General features: G+C 46.1%; 1 protein-coding gene across 1 annotated transcript in view; it reads right to left on the reverse strand.

The window, feature by feature from the left end:
* Nucleotides 1–17042, reverse strand: part of CCDC175 (coiled-coil domain containing 175) — a 406581-nt gene that overhangs the window by 132068 nt on the left and 257471 nt on the right. The window contains exon 8 of the mRNA XM_086938208.1: nucleotides 14443–14524. Coding sequence (XP_086794334.1) covers nucleotides 14443–14524 — 82 coding nt within the window. The remainder of the gene's footprint in view (nucleotides 1–14442; nucleotides 14525–17042) is intronic.

Below are 17042 nucleotides of genomic sequence, written 5' to 3' on the forward strand. Positions count from 1 at the left end.
ACCACATCGCAGTCGTGTTGTCCGTTAGGACTTGAACCGAACGACCGCGAAGGGAAGGGAGGAAGGCCTTGAGCGCCAAACGTATCGCCCTCAATTCCAGAAGGTTGATGTGAAACAACCTTTCTTCCGGAGACCAAAGACCTTTGACCTCCAGGTCTCCCAGATGAGCACCCCACCCGAGAGTGGATGCATCCGTTATCACTGTGGCCACTGATGGAGGCAGTTGAAAAGGCTTTCCTTGCGACAGATTGCCTTCCACGCCCCACCAAGACAGATCCGCTGCAGCTTCCCTGGAGATCTTCACTGACTCCCTGAGATCTCCGTTGTGCTGATACCACTGCCTGCGGAGGCACCACTGGAGCGCCCTCATGTGCCAGCGTGCATGACTGACCAACAGAATGCAAGAAGCCATCAGACCGAGCAGGCGAAGGACCTTCAGGACTGGAACAACCGCTCCATTGTAGAATAAAGGAATCATCTCCTGAATGTCGTGAATCCTTTGAGGTGGAGGGAATGCACGACATACAGAAGTGTCCAGTACCGCACCTATGAACAGGTTGCGCTGGGAGGGCACCAGGTGAGATTTGGGTACGTTTATCGAAAAACCCAACCTGTGTAACAACTGAGTTGTCTCCTGCAGATGATGGAGCACCATCTCCGGCGACTCTGCTTTGATCAGCCAGTCGTCTAGATAAGGGAATACAGGAATCCCTGACCTTCTGAGATGCGCAGCCACCACTGCCATCACCTTGGTGAAAACCCGAGGCGCAGTAGTAAGTCCAAACGGGAGGACCGCAAACTGGTAGTGCTGCGATCCCACCGTAAAACGGAGATACTTCCTGTGCGACTTCAGGATTGGGATGTGAAAATACGCATCCTGCAAGTCGATCGACACCATCCAGTCTTCTTCCATCAGCGCCAGAAGAACCTGAGCAAGGGAGAGCATTTTGAACTTCTCCTGTTTGAGATAGAGGTTCAAAATCCTGAGATCCAGGATCGGCCGAAGCCTGCCATCCTTCTTGGGAATCAAGAAATACCGGGAGTAGCACCCTTGACCCCTCTCCTGCTCTGGAACCACCTCTATTGCACCCTTTCGAAACAGTGCCAGGACTTCCTCCTGCAGGAGAAGCAGGTGGTCCTCCGAACAATAACCTTGGCAAGGAGGGTAATTGGGAGGGAACTCCTGAAAAGGAAGTGCATACCCATTCTCTACGAGATTGAGAACCCAAAGATCTGATGTAACCGATTCCCAATCTCGTAGAAAGTGAGTAAGCCGACCCCCTACTGGCCCTACATGATCCAGAATGGAGGATCTAGGGCTGCTTTGCTGATGCGGTGGGGGTTGGGCATTATTGGAGGAAGTGGAGGAAAAGGAGACTTGACGTCCACGACCCCTCTGTCTACCTCTATAGGACTATATAGAGGGTTCTGCTGCTGCTGCTGTTGTTGTTGATGGCCCTGCTTGAAGGGACGAAAAGAAGATTTACCAAATCCCTTGAATTTTCTAGTCGTCGACCCTCTCATCTGCAGACCCAAAGATCTTGCAGTGGCACGGCTGTCCTTAAACCTCTCCAAGGCCACATCAGCCTTCTTACCAAAAAGGCCAGTTCCTTCAAAGGGTAAGTCCAGCAATGTAGACTGCACATCCGCTGAGAAATCAGAAGACTTTAACCATGCGGCTCTCCTGGTCGCAATGGATGAGCCCATAATTCTAGCAACAGAATCCACAGTGTCCATGCCGCTTTGAATGACCATGCGGGCCGCAGCCTGAGTGTCAGAGACCACTTCATTAAAGTTCTTCTTATCCTCCTCAGGAAGTTTTGATGACAATTGCTTCACTGAGTCCATTAGCGCATGCACATATCTACCTAAAAGGCAAGTAGCATTTGATGACTTAAGAGCCATGCTCCCAGAAGAGAAAGTCTTCTTCGCAGACTGATCTAATTTCTTAGACTCTTTGTCAGCTGGCACTTGAGGGAAAGAGCCTGCAGCCCTATTAGAGCAAGCCGCCTGAACCACAAGACTTTCCGGAGATGGATGCGAAGAAAGAAATGCAGGGTCATCAGGAGCCACCCTATAGCGCCTTGCAATAACCCTTGAAACTGCAGGAGCAGACAACGGCCTCTTCCAAATCTCCTTAATTGGATCCGTCAAGGCATCAGTAAATGGCAGTGTAGGCTCAACAATAGAAGAAGGAGAATGCAAGACTTCAGTGAGGATGTTGGGCTTGTACTCCACTGTGGGCAGCTTTAAGCTAAGAAGGTCAGCAGCCTTCCTAATAACCACGTGATAGGGTGCCACAACCCTTGATGGAGCATCAGAAGTCGAAGGCAGACCCCACTCGGGAGAGAGTTCCAGACCACTAGCATCCCGAAGCTCATCGAAATCATCATCATGATCAGGAAGCTCGCCTTCTTCCACATCAGAACTTTCATCATCTTTTTGTTCGAGAAGACGCTGAGCTCTTCGCCTCGACCACTCCAAACGAATCGAAGTCGACGGATCCGGTAACGACTCCGACGGAGCCGGTTCCGACGTCGATCGAGGAGCCGGAGCAGCAGGACGAGAGTCATGAACAGGTGTGGTACCTCGATCTCGACTGCGAGGTCGATCCGGAGTCGGCGAAGCCGCATGCGGAGTCGAAGACCTCGGTCGAGCCGTACCGAGCCATGGTGAAAGAGGCGCCGGCATGAAAGGCATAAATGGAGCTGGGGCGTACGACTGAGGAATACCCAGATTGTACGATAATGGACCCATGGGACCAACAGGCGCTCCAGTGGGGTACATTGCCCTAGAATATACTCCAAACATCGCATTGAGAAAATGCGAGGGATCCTGTCCAGGACCAGGAAAGGAAGGGTACGGACCTACCGGATGTTCCAATGGAGGCCGCCCCGACACATCCTCACCCTGACCTTCTGGGTTCACAGGAGTCTCCGCTGAAGCCGGATCTTGAGGAGTCACCTCTTCTTCCTCTTCATGCTCCGAGGATACCGGCTCCGGAGCCGGAGAACCTTCTTTTGATAAAGCAGGCGAAGGAGAGACAAAGTCTTTACGATGTTTGTGAGACCTTCTCTTCGAGTCAGAGGATTCCTTCTCCGAATGATGTTTCGAACTGTGCTTCCTCCTCTTATGCTTTCTCCTCGAGGAGCTCGAAGCGTGACCGGAAGCCGACTTAGATCTAGACCTAGATCTTTCTCTGGATTTTGACTTCGCTTTAGATCTCGACTCCTCTCCAGACCTCGAACCCGCTCTGGATCTCGACGCCGATCCCGACTTTGACCGAGACCTTTGCTTCGACTTCGATCTTCGTGACGTCGATCTCGAATATCGTCGAGAATCCTGTTTCACTTTCGCCAAAAGTAATTTAGCTTCATGCTCTCGAAGCGCCTTTGGATTCATTTTAAAACAGGAATCGCAGTTCTTGACGTCGTGACTCGAACCAAGACACCACAAACAATCCTTATGTGGGTCAGTGATGGACATCATGCGGGCACAAGACCTACATGGCTTAAAGCCTGTTTTCCTCGACGACATCTCCGGAGAAGAACCAAGTCGTAAGAGAGAAACAGTGACAATTATTTAACAGAAAGATACTAGGTATCGCAGAAGATCCCGAAAACCGTTGGCGTCGGAGACGCGGAAAAAAGGGAACTGACGTCATCACGCCGGCGTGGGCCTGATATGGGGTCGGTGACGTCAGATGGAGTCGCGCGCGATGCCGTGCTCCTGTGACGTCGCCCACGTCGGCGTGCTACGAAGAAAATTTCCGAACGTTGCTGACGCAAGGGGGATATTCACAAGGTGAGGAATCCACACGGCAGATGTATCTATCAGAAACGGGATGGCATAAACAAGCTGAAATTGTCAGACATAGTATTGCAATATATTAAGTCGTTAATCTAGTTGGCAATAGTAGGCACAGTGCCTCTCCCTCATAGCATTGCGGCTAATCATTTAGCCTGTAATAAGGCCAATGCTGTGTATGTGCATGTTGAGGCTAGAGTATCTTATACGAATCCAAGTAATGCAACACAAAAAGATAATGGACAGAATGTTGAACATTGTCAAACACTTAATCCCAGCCACAGATCTGGGTTTAATCCATCGTTATTTTGCTTGCCACGCCATTCCAGTTTGGACCCAGCCATATGCAAATCAGCCCTGACTCTGTTCCCCATGGCAACAGTCCAGCCCGAACTGCTAAGCCAGGTCCTCCCAGGACCAAAAAACAGAAATCGCAAAATCTGCAAGTTTGTAAAAATCCTGCGTTTAACAAAAGTCACCGCAAAATATAGTAAAAATAAAAAACTGTTGTACACCCTGTCTTTACTGGCTCTGTGCTGCCAGTGAACCAGTACAGGGAGGGCAAGCAACAGGCCAGCAGGCAGCAGAGGTGTTAAATTACTCTGTCACCTGCCTTTGAAATGCAGATCCCCCTTCTGTGTGATTAGCTGTAGCCTGCCTCACACATGTGTGTGCTCCCTGTGGACTCTGCAGGCTCATGCTGCCCTGCACGCACAGTTTGTCTGATGCCAAAAAGAGTGGGTTTCATATTCATATTGTAATCTTCTCTCTTTTGGCATCAGACACCCTCAGGTTTCAGGCGCTGTGCTACTGGATACTCTGCAACATTACAAACTGTGATATAGCACAGTTTCCAGCAGTGACAGACCACAGCATTTTTGCCCACTGCAAAAATACAGACAATTTTGAGGTTTTGAACCACAATGTTTGCTTTTTTGGGTTTGGGTGGCGAAATTTGTCACCCAAAGCCACAAAATCCTGGGGGGTCTGCACAGTTTTGAGTGGAGTGGAGGAAGCATTGTAAAAAAAAATTCTAGCATCATCCATCTTCTTGCTTTTCCCCGACAGTTTATATAATAACCATATCTGGTTTTTGCTCAAGGTGCAAAGAGGCTGGATTTTGTTTAGGCAGCTTGTATTTTTAAAATAGATGAATGGTTGCTGATTTAGTCATAGCCAGAGTGAGAAACGTCCTTCCCGAAGAAGAAGTGGTCTAGGTGTTGCTCTGGATTAAAGCATCTCCATGATGATGGATATGGCAGTAGGCAGAGCCTCCAAGAGTATGTTTAACTTCGATTATCCTTTTGCCAAGACTTCTTGGAAGGTAATAATGCCAATCAGCAGTGACACTCTAAACAAAGATTCCATTATTGAAGTAGTAGTGTACGAGGAACTAGAATAGCAACCATCGAAAGATCTGCGAGGTCAAGGGGAAAAAGTTTTCTTCTGACTACACTTCCAGAGAAGGAGGGTGAGGCATCTCTTCTGGCATGTGCTCTCTCTGAGCCACTGACTAAGGCCTTTTCCTAATGGGAGGCATGACGAGGCCTGGAAACCAGGGCCCAGATGCATCAAGGTAAAATCCGGTCGCAAAAGGGCAGATTCTCAGAATCTGCCCCTTTGCGACCGGTATTTTTGCATTTGGGATGTATCATCCCAAATGCAAAAATCGCAAATTAAGAATTCGCTAAATTGCGATTACTTGCATTTAAGGAATCTCAAATTGAGATTCCTTAAATGCAATGCATCCAAGTTCCATGAAGTTCAACTTCATGTTGCGCACACACATGCCCTAAGGGCATGTGTGTGCGCAACATATGTGCACAGATCAATTTCAGGGGGTGAAACAGGGTGTCCTTTGGACACCCCTGCACCCTTGAAATTGCATTCTCAATTTGCGATTCGCTAATTGCAATTCGCAAATTGAGAATGTCTTCCCATTCATTCCTATGTAGGAATGAATGGGGAGGTACTCCTTAATTGCGACTCGCAATTTGAAAGTCGCAATTAAGGAATTTTAAGAAATCGCTATTTTTTGAGCGAGTTCTTCTTGCATAGGATTTTGCTATTCCTTATTAGCGATTCCTTATTTTTCGCTAATAAGGAATCGCAAACTGGATGTTTGACGCATCTGGGGGCATGTCCTTTCATGAAACTAGCGATGTAAGGTTAATTGGTCTCAAGGCTGTCTGACGAGAATCCACTGCGGGAATTGTGCAGGAAAGGTAGCAGATAGCTCATAGGAGATGGTGAAAACGGCAAAATGTTCTTGGGAGATATGTCCTCCACTGAAGAATGCCTGTTCATCTAGAATTATAACATCAATCTCCATGACGCTCTAAAGCTAAATGTCTCAAAGCAGATTACTTCAAACTCAATGAATGCTGCTTCGATGTGAGTTGAATGTGATGGAAGTATCTGGGTTACTATAGGGGCGCTAGGTGGCGCTGGAGCGGAATGGCCGCTACTCTGTAAGGCTCACGCCGTCCGGTTGTTAATCTGCCATTTATCCTTTGTTTAGATCCTGAAACATGATAAACAAAAGAATGCTTGTGCATACCTAAGCCTGCGGGGACAGCGATGTATGTATGTTGAGCCCAACAAGCTGAGGAGAATGCTGCAGGGGTGACTGGAGCTGCACAGCGGACGAATCACTGCAGCGCCCTGTTGCTCGGACTGGACGGAGAGAGGTACGCGAGGGCCGAGGCTGCCACGAGGGACATGGGCCGCACGGCCACGTATGAATGCGGGCACTGATCGGGAGGTAACCGCTCTAGTAAATGATATGCGCGGGAGAAGCTACTAGCAGCGAGAGACACCTGCAAAGTAAATTGTGTCCCCAACTGTTTGCTGGGAGGTGAGAGCGCAGTGGATAGTGGAGACTGCCTGTCCCATTCCTCGCTGGGTCTCACAAAATGGCGGCTACATACTGAGCGCTACGGACGCTGCATTGGTGAGCCCCGGCGGGCTGGATGTTTAAAGAGGCGGCGGCTGGTCTCTTCTTGCTGTGTGTTCTGTGCGGAGGACCTGGCTTTGCAATTAATATGCACATTGTGGCCTCCTGGCTGGATGAATAGCACTGTTGGCCGAGGCCTGTGTGGCAGTCGGGGAGATATTGAGCGCTAGGGGAAGTGGCGGCCTTGGGTGGTTTGCGGCTGTCCCTCAACCTGGTAATCGCAACGTTCAGTGACTGTGTGCCTAGGGGCCTGCCGCCTGTACTCTGCTTCTGATCTTGGAATAGACTGAGAGCACCATAGCTAGATTGAGGTGACGTGCATGTTACCGGCTGGCAAAGTCGGACATATTAGGTCTCAGTGCTAGAACTTCATTTTGGATGACTTTTGTAAAATATATGCGCGGTGCGGGAGCAGCCCAGAGGCACATGCGGATGTGATGCTGGAGTGGTGAGGAGTGCAGATCCACATACGAGACGCGATACTGCAAGGAAGCTAGTTTTGCGGTGGCATAGGGACTATTACTCTTCATTGCTCCAGAGAAACTATTGACCTGAGATTTGACTGGACTGGGACCTGCACGATGGGAAGGGTCAATGCACGCCAATCGAAACTCACCTTCGACACCAAGAAGACCGCGCCTCAACAGGCTGCTGAGAAAGAAAGTGGTGCGGAGGGGCTGCCCCCTGAAAAATGTAATGACATGAGTGTGGACATGCAATCTATTCTCTCGGAAGTGTGCCAGGGCTTTGCCACGATGGCAGACAAGATGGATACATTGCACACGCGAATGGATGCCATCTTTCGTAAACTAGACGGACATGATTCACTCCTAAAAGAAGCAGAACAAAGAATATCGGACACAGAGGATGTCACGACGCAATTGAAATCTACAGTGCTGCAGATGGACAAACTGGTGAAAATTATCAATGCAAAGAATGAGGACATTGAGGCCGGCAGTCGGCGTAATAATGGTCGCTTTTTAGGGGTGCCTGAAAGTACGAACACGGGCAGACTGGAGGGATACGTGGAAAAACTGGTAAAGGCGGTGATCGGAACGGATGCAATGTCCCCTCCATTTGTTGCGGAGAGAGCTCACCGCTCTCTTGGCCGGCGGCCTCCTCCTGGCAGTGCCCCCAGATCCATCATAGCACGTTTTCTAAACTACAGAGACAGAGACACTGTCTTAAGAATAGCCAGAGAGAAAAAACAGCTAACATATGATGGTGTGTCCGTCATGATTTTTCCTGATTTTACGGCGCATGTGCAAGAAGAAAGGCGAAAATTCAATGCAGTCAAGCAAAAATTGAGACAAGCTCAAGTGGATTATGCTCTCCTATACCCAGCGTGGTTGAGGGTCACCTATCAGGGCATTCAGACCATTTATACGAAACCTCAACAAGTGGAAGATTTCCTTAAGAAACTGAAACGACGCACAGCTTCGAAGACCGAAAATGAGGATATGTCGGAGGCGCACCTGTCTGATGTGGAATGAGAGGATCTCAGTGTACACTACTTTGGGCAACATGGATCATGCCTGTTCTTGGTTTTCTAGGCTAAAAGTGTAACTGCAGCATTGTTGGACTAGTATTATGGTTATCCTTGAGAAAATCACAGGATGTTTTTGTTGACACAGGGATGTTGGACATTATATTGCCATTGTTTTTGGTAGGATGAAACAAATTAGATGTGAAGAGCCGGATACCCTTGTTGCCGGTCCGGGTATTTCACGGCTGACGTGGAGTTCCTGCGTAGGTACCCATGGGACACCTGGTCGTATTACCCCTAACAGGAATACACCTGATTCATTGTTCATTTTAGTTGTTGGGGGGCGGGCATGCAGGATACTGGCATAATTGGAATACTTCAGTGGGTGGGGGCATGGGAGGGAATGTTTACAGCTGTGACAGTACTATTTGCAATGTTGATGCGTATTATAGTGTTCGTCGGCAGGATATGCACTACCATAGTGTAATACAGGTATGTTGGAATGCACTTACACAAAGTTATGGCAGTGACTTGTGATAATTGGGAGTTGAGGGTGCTGTCCTGGAATGTCAGAGGGTTGAATGATGCCAGGAAGTAAGTACAGGCACGTACTGAGCTATTTGGAGCGGCAGCAGGTACAAGTGGCACTGCTGCAGGAGACGCACAAACACCCGAAATCCCATAATACCTTTGCTTGTAAGTGGGCGACCATACGAGCCTTCTCGTCCTACTCCTCTTATGCCGGGGCACGGCCATCTTGATCAGGCAACGAACACCTTTTGCACATGCTGGCACAATGATAGATCCACACGGGCGATATACTATAGTATGGGGGAGACTGGGTAGTGACTCTGTTACGATTGTAAGTTGTTATGCACCCAACATAGATATGCCGGAATTCTTCACGTCTCTCTGGGGCAAAATAGTGGACCAGGGATCGAAACACATAATTTGGGGGGGGATTTTTTCAATTCAATTCTTTATTTCGATACTATCGTATCATAAAAGGTACATTTAAAAAAGAAAACATTTTTTTTTATCCAAGGCATTTTCATAATAATACAACTTCTTACTGGTATGATTTTACAATAATAACAAGGAGGAATGGTGAAAATCAGTGTTTTACAATAAATACAATAAATAGTAAAAAAGCACAGATCAAAAACTAAAATCAATCAATTTACAACAAATTTACAGTTATCATCCCCAAAACATAGTTTAAATCCAGCGTCCCACATTGTTCCCTAGTTCTTTCTTGGGTCTATATTTAGGTACTCATATGTGTTCTAGAGCTTCTCACCTGCCTTTATCCTAATGAAGTTCACAGCTAACAAAAACCTTCTTACAGCAAAAACAAATACTTGACTGATGTCTGTTTTTAATAGTCTTTGCGCTTCTCTGTACGATCTCACACCTATCTTTCTACACAATGGTTTTATCCATCTTTTCCTTGCCATCTCATAGGCTGGGAAAAAGAAAAGAACATGAGTAATATCTTCCCTTGTACCCCCAGAACACAAAGTACATGAATCGTTAATATCCTTTGTCCATCTTGCCACACGTGATTTTAACATTAATATACCGTATCTATACTTCAGGTATAATGATTTGGCAAGGGAGGGATTTACCTCATTTAAAAAAGATTCAAAACTTGGGCTAGCTTTGAACAACAGAAATTCACTAACCAGTGATCCATTTGCTCTGTCATTCAGTCTATTTTCTTCCATATAAGCCCAAAAAGATGCTTTTAGAATCTTCCTTGAATTTGTTGTCATTGGAAGTGGATTATTCCAAAAGTGTGCAAGGCCGATCATTGTCAGCCATGTCTTAACATGATTAAACCATGTGAGACGACTATAGGTGTCTAGATACTTTACCTCAATTAAGGCTGCCCTATAATTCATTAGCTCAGGCGTTGTCCAAATCCTGACCCAAAACATTAGAGGTCTGATAATTACATGGTAGTCTGTTTGCTTCACATTGAGGTCCCGCATCAGTGGCGTTAACGGGGTACGAGTTGGTAATTTAAGCAATGCTCTATAGAATTTATTTTCATTCAGCTCGAACTCCCTTTTACATGCTGGTCCCCACAATTCTGCGCCATATATGGCAGCAGATTGCGCTTTAAACTTGAAAACCTCAAGCGCAGGGAGAACTGCTTTATTGTGACTATTAGCATGTTTTTTTAGGATTGGTAGTGTATTCTGTGTGAGCAAGAGCTTGCTCTTTTCAATCTGGGTTTTCAAGGACATTTTTGAATCAATTGAGACACCCAAATAGGGAAGGTGAACGTCCAGGGAAGGCTTTGGCTGAAATAACTCGTAGCCCACGTTTTAACATTCAAGTGCTGGAGATTGAGCAGATGGGGGGGGGGACTTTGTCAAGACGCCATGGGTATCCTTGAGACCTTTACCTCGCATTACACTGAATTATATACCACGCAGCGGCACAGGGAGATAGACCTTGATGCGTTTATGGGAGATGTAGCGTTATGCTGGATGAGCGATGTTCATAGGGAATTTCTTAGCTCTGCTATAGAGGTAGACGAGATTAGAGAAGCTATAATGTTATTGAAAAATGGGAAGGTGCCAGGGTTAGATGGCATACCGGCTGAGTTCTATAAAAGCTATATAGACGTAATAGCGCCTGTCCTAAAAGAAGTGTTTGAGGAGTCCCTGGAGGTGGGAAAACTCCCCCCATCAATGAGGGAGGTGGTCATAACGTCCCTATTAAAGCCTGGTAAATCTGCCCAGATATGTGACTCTTATAGGCCATTGTCGCTCATTAATTGTGATACAAAAATATTAGCTAAGGTATTGGCCACGCGACTGGCATTGCTTATGGACAAAATTATTTCACCTGATCAGTCTGGGTTTGTCCCCGGTAGGGCTACCACTCACAATCTACGTACATTGTTCTCGCTCATACAGACTGTCTCCCTAGAATTCCCAGTTGCCTCTGTTTTTCTAGATGCATCTAAAGAATCTGATTCTGTAGAATGGGGGTATTTATTTGGTGTCCTTGGGAGAATGGGATTCCTCAAGTTGTTCATCTCGTGGGTGCAGCTGTTGTATCATCAGCCCTCGGCGAGGATGTTAATCAATGGACATCTGTCCCCGGCACTCTCTATAACGCGTGGCACTCGACAGGGGTGCCCACTATCCCCTTTGATCTTTGCCATTGCCATTGAGCCATTGGCTTCTAGATTATGTCAGCTTCATAAGGACAGGGCATTCCAGTGTTTCCAAAGACAGGTCCTCATGTCATTATATGTGGATGACATATCATTATATCTTAGAGATCCGCAACAGAATATTAACCCCCTCTTACAAGAGTTTCTGGTATTTGGTCATTTGTCTGGTGCACATATCAATGGGGAAAAACACAATTTGTTCCGTTAACGCCTGCTGTAGCCAGATTTCAGATCTTGAGTGGTGTGACTCTGATCTCCGCTACTTGGGGATACAGGTATCAAGGACAAAACAATTTGTTTGAATTATGGCACAGCAATTACAAGGCTAGCCAATAATGTAACACGCTGGATATCTTTACCTCTGTCGCTTGCAGGCAGAGCCTCCCTCATAAAAATGGTGGTTCTTCCTCAGTTTCTATATATGTTTCTAAATGTACCTTCTTATCCGGGGAAGTACTTCTTTAAAACTCTACGTGCGGAGCTGACCCGTCTAATGTGGGGGGTAAAGAGCCGCGACTTAAATGGGCCATCCTTACACAGCCGTACGACAGGGGCGGATTCGACATCCCAGATTTCGAAATATACTATGTAAGTGCGCAGGCACATTATGCGTACCATTGGTTGCGACCCACTCCATACATGCCACAATTAACCACTGAGGATTGGCTGGCGCATCCTCTCCCACTGAATGGGCTCATGCATGGCCCTGTCCATGCAACAGAGACACCCCAAACGACGGTAACCAGCACAGTGGATGCTTGGAGACGTATGGCAAAGATCATGGGGTCCCAACTATTATACTCTCCGCTCCTCCCATTAACCTATCATCCCAGTATGGTGCTGCTGCAGGAAGTGGGTTTCCAGAACATGTGTAAACGGATTCATATTCATACTTGGGGAGACCTGTTTCAGGAGGGTCTGTTTTGCTCCATGGACCAGAGTGAGGATTTGGGGGTAGATGTGACAGATGAGCAATGGAGTTACTGCAGCGGACTGACAGAACATATATCTGCTAGCTGTCGGCTCAAGGTCATACACTATAAGTTCCTGCAGCGAGTGTATTATAGACCTGCTAAGAATTTCAGGTTCCAGTTATCGGATAACGATCGATGTGACAGGTGTGGGAGTCCAGGAGCGGGCTTCTTGCATCCGGCTTGGGAATGCCCGAGGGTGTGGAACTATTGGACACAGGTACATGTGGCTCTTGAACGCATGTTAGATATGGTACTCCCGAAGAATCCGTTAGTTTTGTTATTGGGATATACCTCACAGATACCCAGGCAGCACAGAAAGCTCCTTGATATTACCCTTCTACTGGCCAAGCGTAGGGTGGCCTGTCGCTGGGGTAGGGGACAGGCCCCAAAGTTTAAAGAGTGGTTGCAAAGGAGCAAACTTTTGTATATGCGGAGACACAACCGGAGGCCTCTAGACAAAGAGATATTTGGGGGCCACTCTGTACATGCCTTGCTTGTGAAGGAGAGGGAGGATCTGAATCTGGCATGGAGTAGGGCTTGTGAGTATTGGAGGATAACTCTGGAGTATTGGCTGGATAAAGCTGTACAGTATAAAATAAATACAATGGTTGTTTACCTGTGCGATTGTAAGAGACATAAGGCTCCGTTGGATTGCTACATTTCTGGTATCCAACTGGTCCTTTGTCACCATACCTGTTGATTGCTGCATGTCTTCTATAAACATATTGCTGTTTTTTACCAACACCCTCTGTTTCCTCCAGGGCATTGTACTACACTCATGGAGAACTTTGAACAATACGGACAATGATTTCTGCTATAACTGACTTTTTCGGAACCTTGCCGGAACAATAAGACGTGCTTACCTAACCTGCTGAATGCTATTGTCATTGATTGCTTATGTAACTAATTTTGTTATTGACTGTCCAGCTAGAGGGCTATGTTTCAGCTGTATGTTTTTTGGGAAAAGATTAAAATAAATGTACAAAAAAAAGTATCTGGGTAACTATTTTAACACTGGTGATCTTCCCAAGGCTAAGTGGAAATGTTTTGCCATCCATGTCAATCCTTCATCCGACAGTGATCAGGTTGGGCTCACTCCTTTTGCTGACATCCAAATTTCAACCTAAAGTGGAGGCAGGCTTGTCAGGAGTGGCACAACCAGTGATGCCACCTCTTTTCTCACTACTCTCCTTGGATCTCCCTCATTGAGAGTCCTTCGGAGTCACTGGATCTTGCCCTTCACCAATATGTCTTCTAGTTTTTCTCCCACTTTAATCCTCTTTAGGTCTTTGAGGGTGCTCTCTGAAATTGTGGTACAGAATTGACAGCCCTCAGTAGAATAAAAGGCTGGGAGAGCATCAAACAGATTTGATGAGGGGCAGAGAAGGCCTTCTTTTTACCATAGGAAGTACACCAAAAAATAAGAAAAGCATTCTGAATGAAAACTGTATTTGAAGCAGCCAAAGCTAGCTTGCATTTGCTTTGTAGCATCAAGAGAAGCAGGAACCAGAAGATTTGCGAGAGAATAACTGCTCAAAATGGGCTGTAATGTCCCCCTTGATTTCCTAAAGTACCACTCTCAAGAGCCAGAAAGAAGACTGCCTCTGAGAGGCAACTTCCAGTATAAGGCATAATGGAATTAGAAGTTAATACATTCTCTTAAATGCAGAGGGTGCTTAGTAAATCTTTTAATACTAAGCCTATCAGGTCTTCTTTTTTCTTTCGATGCAGACCGGTTTAGGCCAAAATGTTGGTTAAGATAATGAAGTGTAGTCTTGTAAGGAGCTTATTTTGGAATACTTATAATTCTAGGAACAAATGTGGCCATTGATACCCTTTGGAAGGTGCTTTCTAACACTTGTTACACTGATTTTTACAAATGTTTTTTAATACAAGTGTATGGTTTAAGCGTTATGGGGTCCCCATACGCAGTGAGGGAATTATTCTAATGTTTATGACTAATAATAAAGAGCCTACGAAGCAGAGTAAAGAAAACACAGAAATGAACTGCATTGTCACATTTTACCTCAGCCAGTTTATCTTTTAGAATTTCTGCTTGCTTGATACAATCATCTTCAATGCTGGTCAGCTGTGTTTCAAGATAACTCCTAAAAAATAAGAAATCAGATGGATTAAGCCTAACATTGTTTAGAGAACTGTTTGAACATTTTAAAGATATGAATTCAGAGGATATTCAACACACTTGAACAACTTATTGGACACTAACCAACCACTTAAAAAAACACTACTCTAAAAGGTTGATGCAATCAAGAAATTAGTTAAACTGTTCCCTTCTTCAAAAGTGCTCTACAAACTGTAAATCACACCATAGGATGTAACAAGTAGGTGCTAACAGAGTATCGTGGCAGTATAGTTAGAGGATAAAGGCCAGATGCCTCTGGGCATTAGTTTGCACTTTACAAATAATAAAGGATGTAGCCTTACGGCTAGAGCGGTCGACTTCGAAGCTGGGGAACCAGATTCGAATCTCGGCAACGACAGCTTAACATCCTGTGATTCTAGGCAACTCACTTAATCTACCCATGCCAAACAAAAATGAATGTGTCCATCTGTAACGAAATTGGTGCTCATGTAAAGCACTCTGATACCCGAAGTCTCTGGTCTAGTTTGTGCTATATAAAACTCCCAAAAAATTTAAAAAATCAAATCAGATGTACTAGATCTTTCAGTGGTCACAATCTCTCCACTTCACATAATCAGGAGGTCTATGATTGTTAAACATTATTTTTTGCATGCCCTAAACACATTTTAAGAGTGAGTAAGGAATATGCTACTTACCAGTATGCATCTGTTCTTGGCATGTAGGGCTGCTGACATTCATATTTGTGCATAGATCGCCGCCTAGTGTTGGGTCCGGATGATTGCACATTGTTGTCCTGGAAGAGTCTTCGAAGTATCACGAGATAGGTGGCTCCTCCCCTGGACTACAGTGCGCATGGGCATCCTCTCCATCCTCAGATTGTTTTTCGCCATTGTAGAGGGATGGAGTATGCTACAGTAAGTGATGTCCATGCTTGAGATTAATTCTGAGTGCTACAGCTGCGACAGGCACCGGGGAGGAGGGTGGGCTATATGAATGTCAGCAGCCCTACATGCCAAGAACAGATGCATACTGGTAAGTAGCATATTCCGTTCGAGGCATGTGGGCTGCTGAATTCATATCTGTGCATAGAATGAATAGCAGTCCCCCTTTTAGCGGTGGGTGCCCGTGCCCGTGCCAGCTGCAGCAGTCTGAAAAAGAGTTTTGAGAACAGCCTGTCCTACAGCAGCTTGCTGTTTGGAGTGTACATCCACGCAGTAGTGTTTGGTAAATGTATGTATGGTGGACCATGTGGCTGCTCTACATATATCCTCTAGAGGAATGTTACCTAGGAAAGCCATGGATGCCCCTAACTTGCGTGTTGAATGCGCTCTTGGGGGAACTGTTAATGTGCGTTTAGCTTTTTGATAACAAATTTGTATGCACTTAACAATCCATCTGGCTATACCTGATTTGGAAATGGGGTTGCCTTTGTGTTGTGGTGAAAAGGCAACAAACAGTTGCTTAGTCTATCTGAAATCCTTTGTCCTGTCTATGTAATACAGGAGAGCTCTTTTAATATCTAGAGTGTGCAGAGCTCTGTCTGCCACTGAATCTGGATTTGGGAAGAATACTGGCAGTTCTATCGTCTGGTTAATGTGGAACTGTGATACCACCTTAGGCATACATTTAGGGTTGGTACGTAGCACTACCCTATTAGCATGAATCTGTATGAAAGGCTCTTGAATAGTTAGGGCTTGAAGCTCACTAACTCTCCTTAGCGAATGATCGCTACTAGAAAGGCCACTTTCCATGTCAGAAATGTTATCTCACAAGAGTGTTGAGGTTCAAAAGGTGGTCCCATCAGTCTGGTCAGTACTACGTTCAGATTCCAGACAGGTGAAGGTGGGTGTCTAGGAGGAATCACTCTTTTGAGTCCCTCCATAAAAGCTTTAATGGCTGGCACTTTGAAAAGGGAAAGGTGCTGCCTGTTCTGAAGATAAGCTGCTATTGCAGCTAAATGTATCCGTATGGAACTATATGCCAGATTGCATCTGTATAGATGTAACAAATAACATATAATGTTTTGAGTTGATGCATCTAGCGGATTTATGTCATTATTGGTACAATAAACGACAAAGCGCTTCCACTTTGCCACATAGCATGCCCTGGTTGTAGGTCTTCTTGCCTCCTTAATAATATTCATACAGTCAGGGGGCAGGTTCAGGTAGCCAAACTCTATGACCTCAGGAGCCATATCGCAAGTTCAACTGTTGCGGATCTGGGTGCTGAATGTCTCCATGGCTCTGAGTGAGGAGACTGGGTGTGAGTCGCAGTCGTTGATGAGGCACCACGGAAAGTTCTAGGAACGTGGTGTACCATGCCTGCCTTGCTTATGTTGGAGCAACCAGGATGAGTCTCATTGAGTGCTGTCGCAGTTTGCGTGCCACTAGCGGTATGAGCGGTGCCAGGGGAAAAACGTATGCAAATCTGCCTGACCAGTTCATCGAAATCGCATTGCCCTGAGACTGCGGGTGTGGGAACCTGGCGGCGAAGGTTTGGCATTTTGCGTTTTCCTTTGTGGC

Source organism: Lissotriton vulgaris, chromosome 9 (assembly GCF_964263255.1).
Source record: "Lissotriton vulgaris chromosome 9, aLisVul1.2, whole genome shotgun sequence".
NCBI lineage: Eukaryota > Metazoa > Chordata > Amphibia > Caudata > Salamandridae > Lissotriton > Lissotriton vulgaris.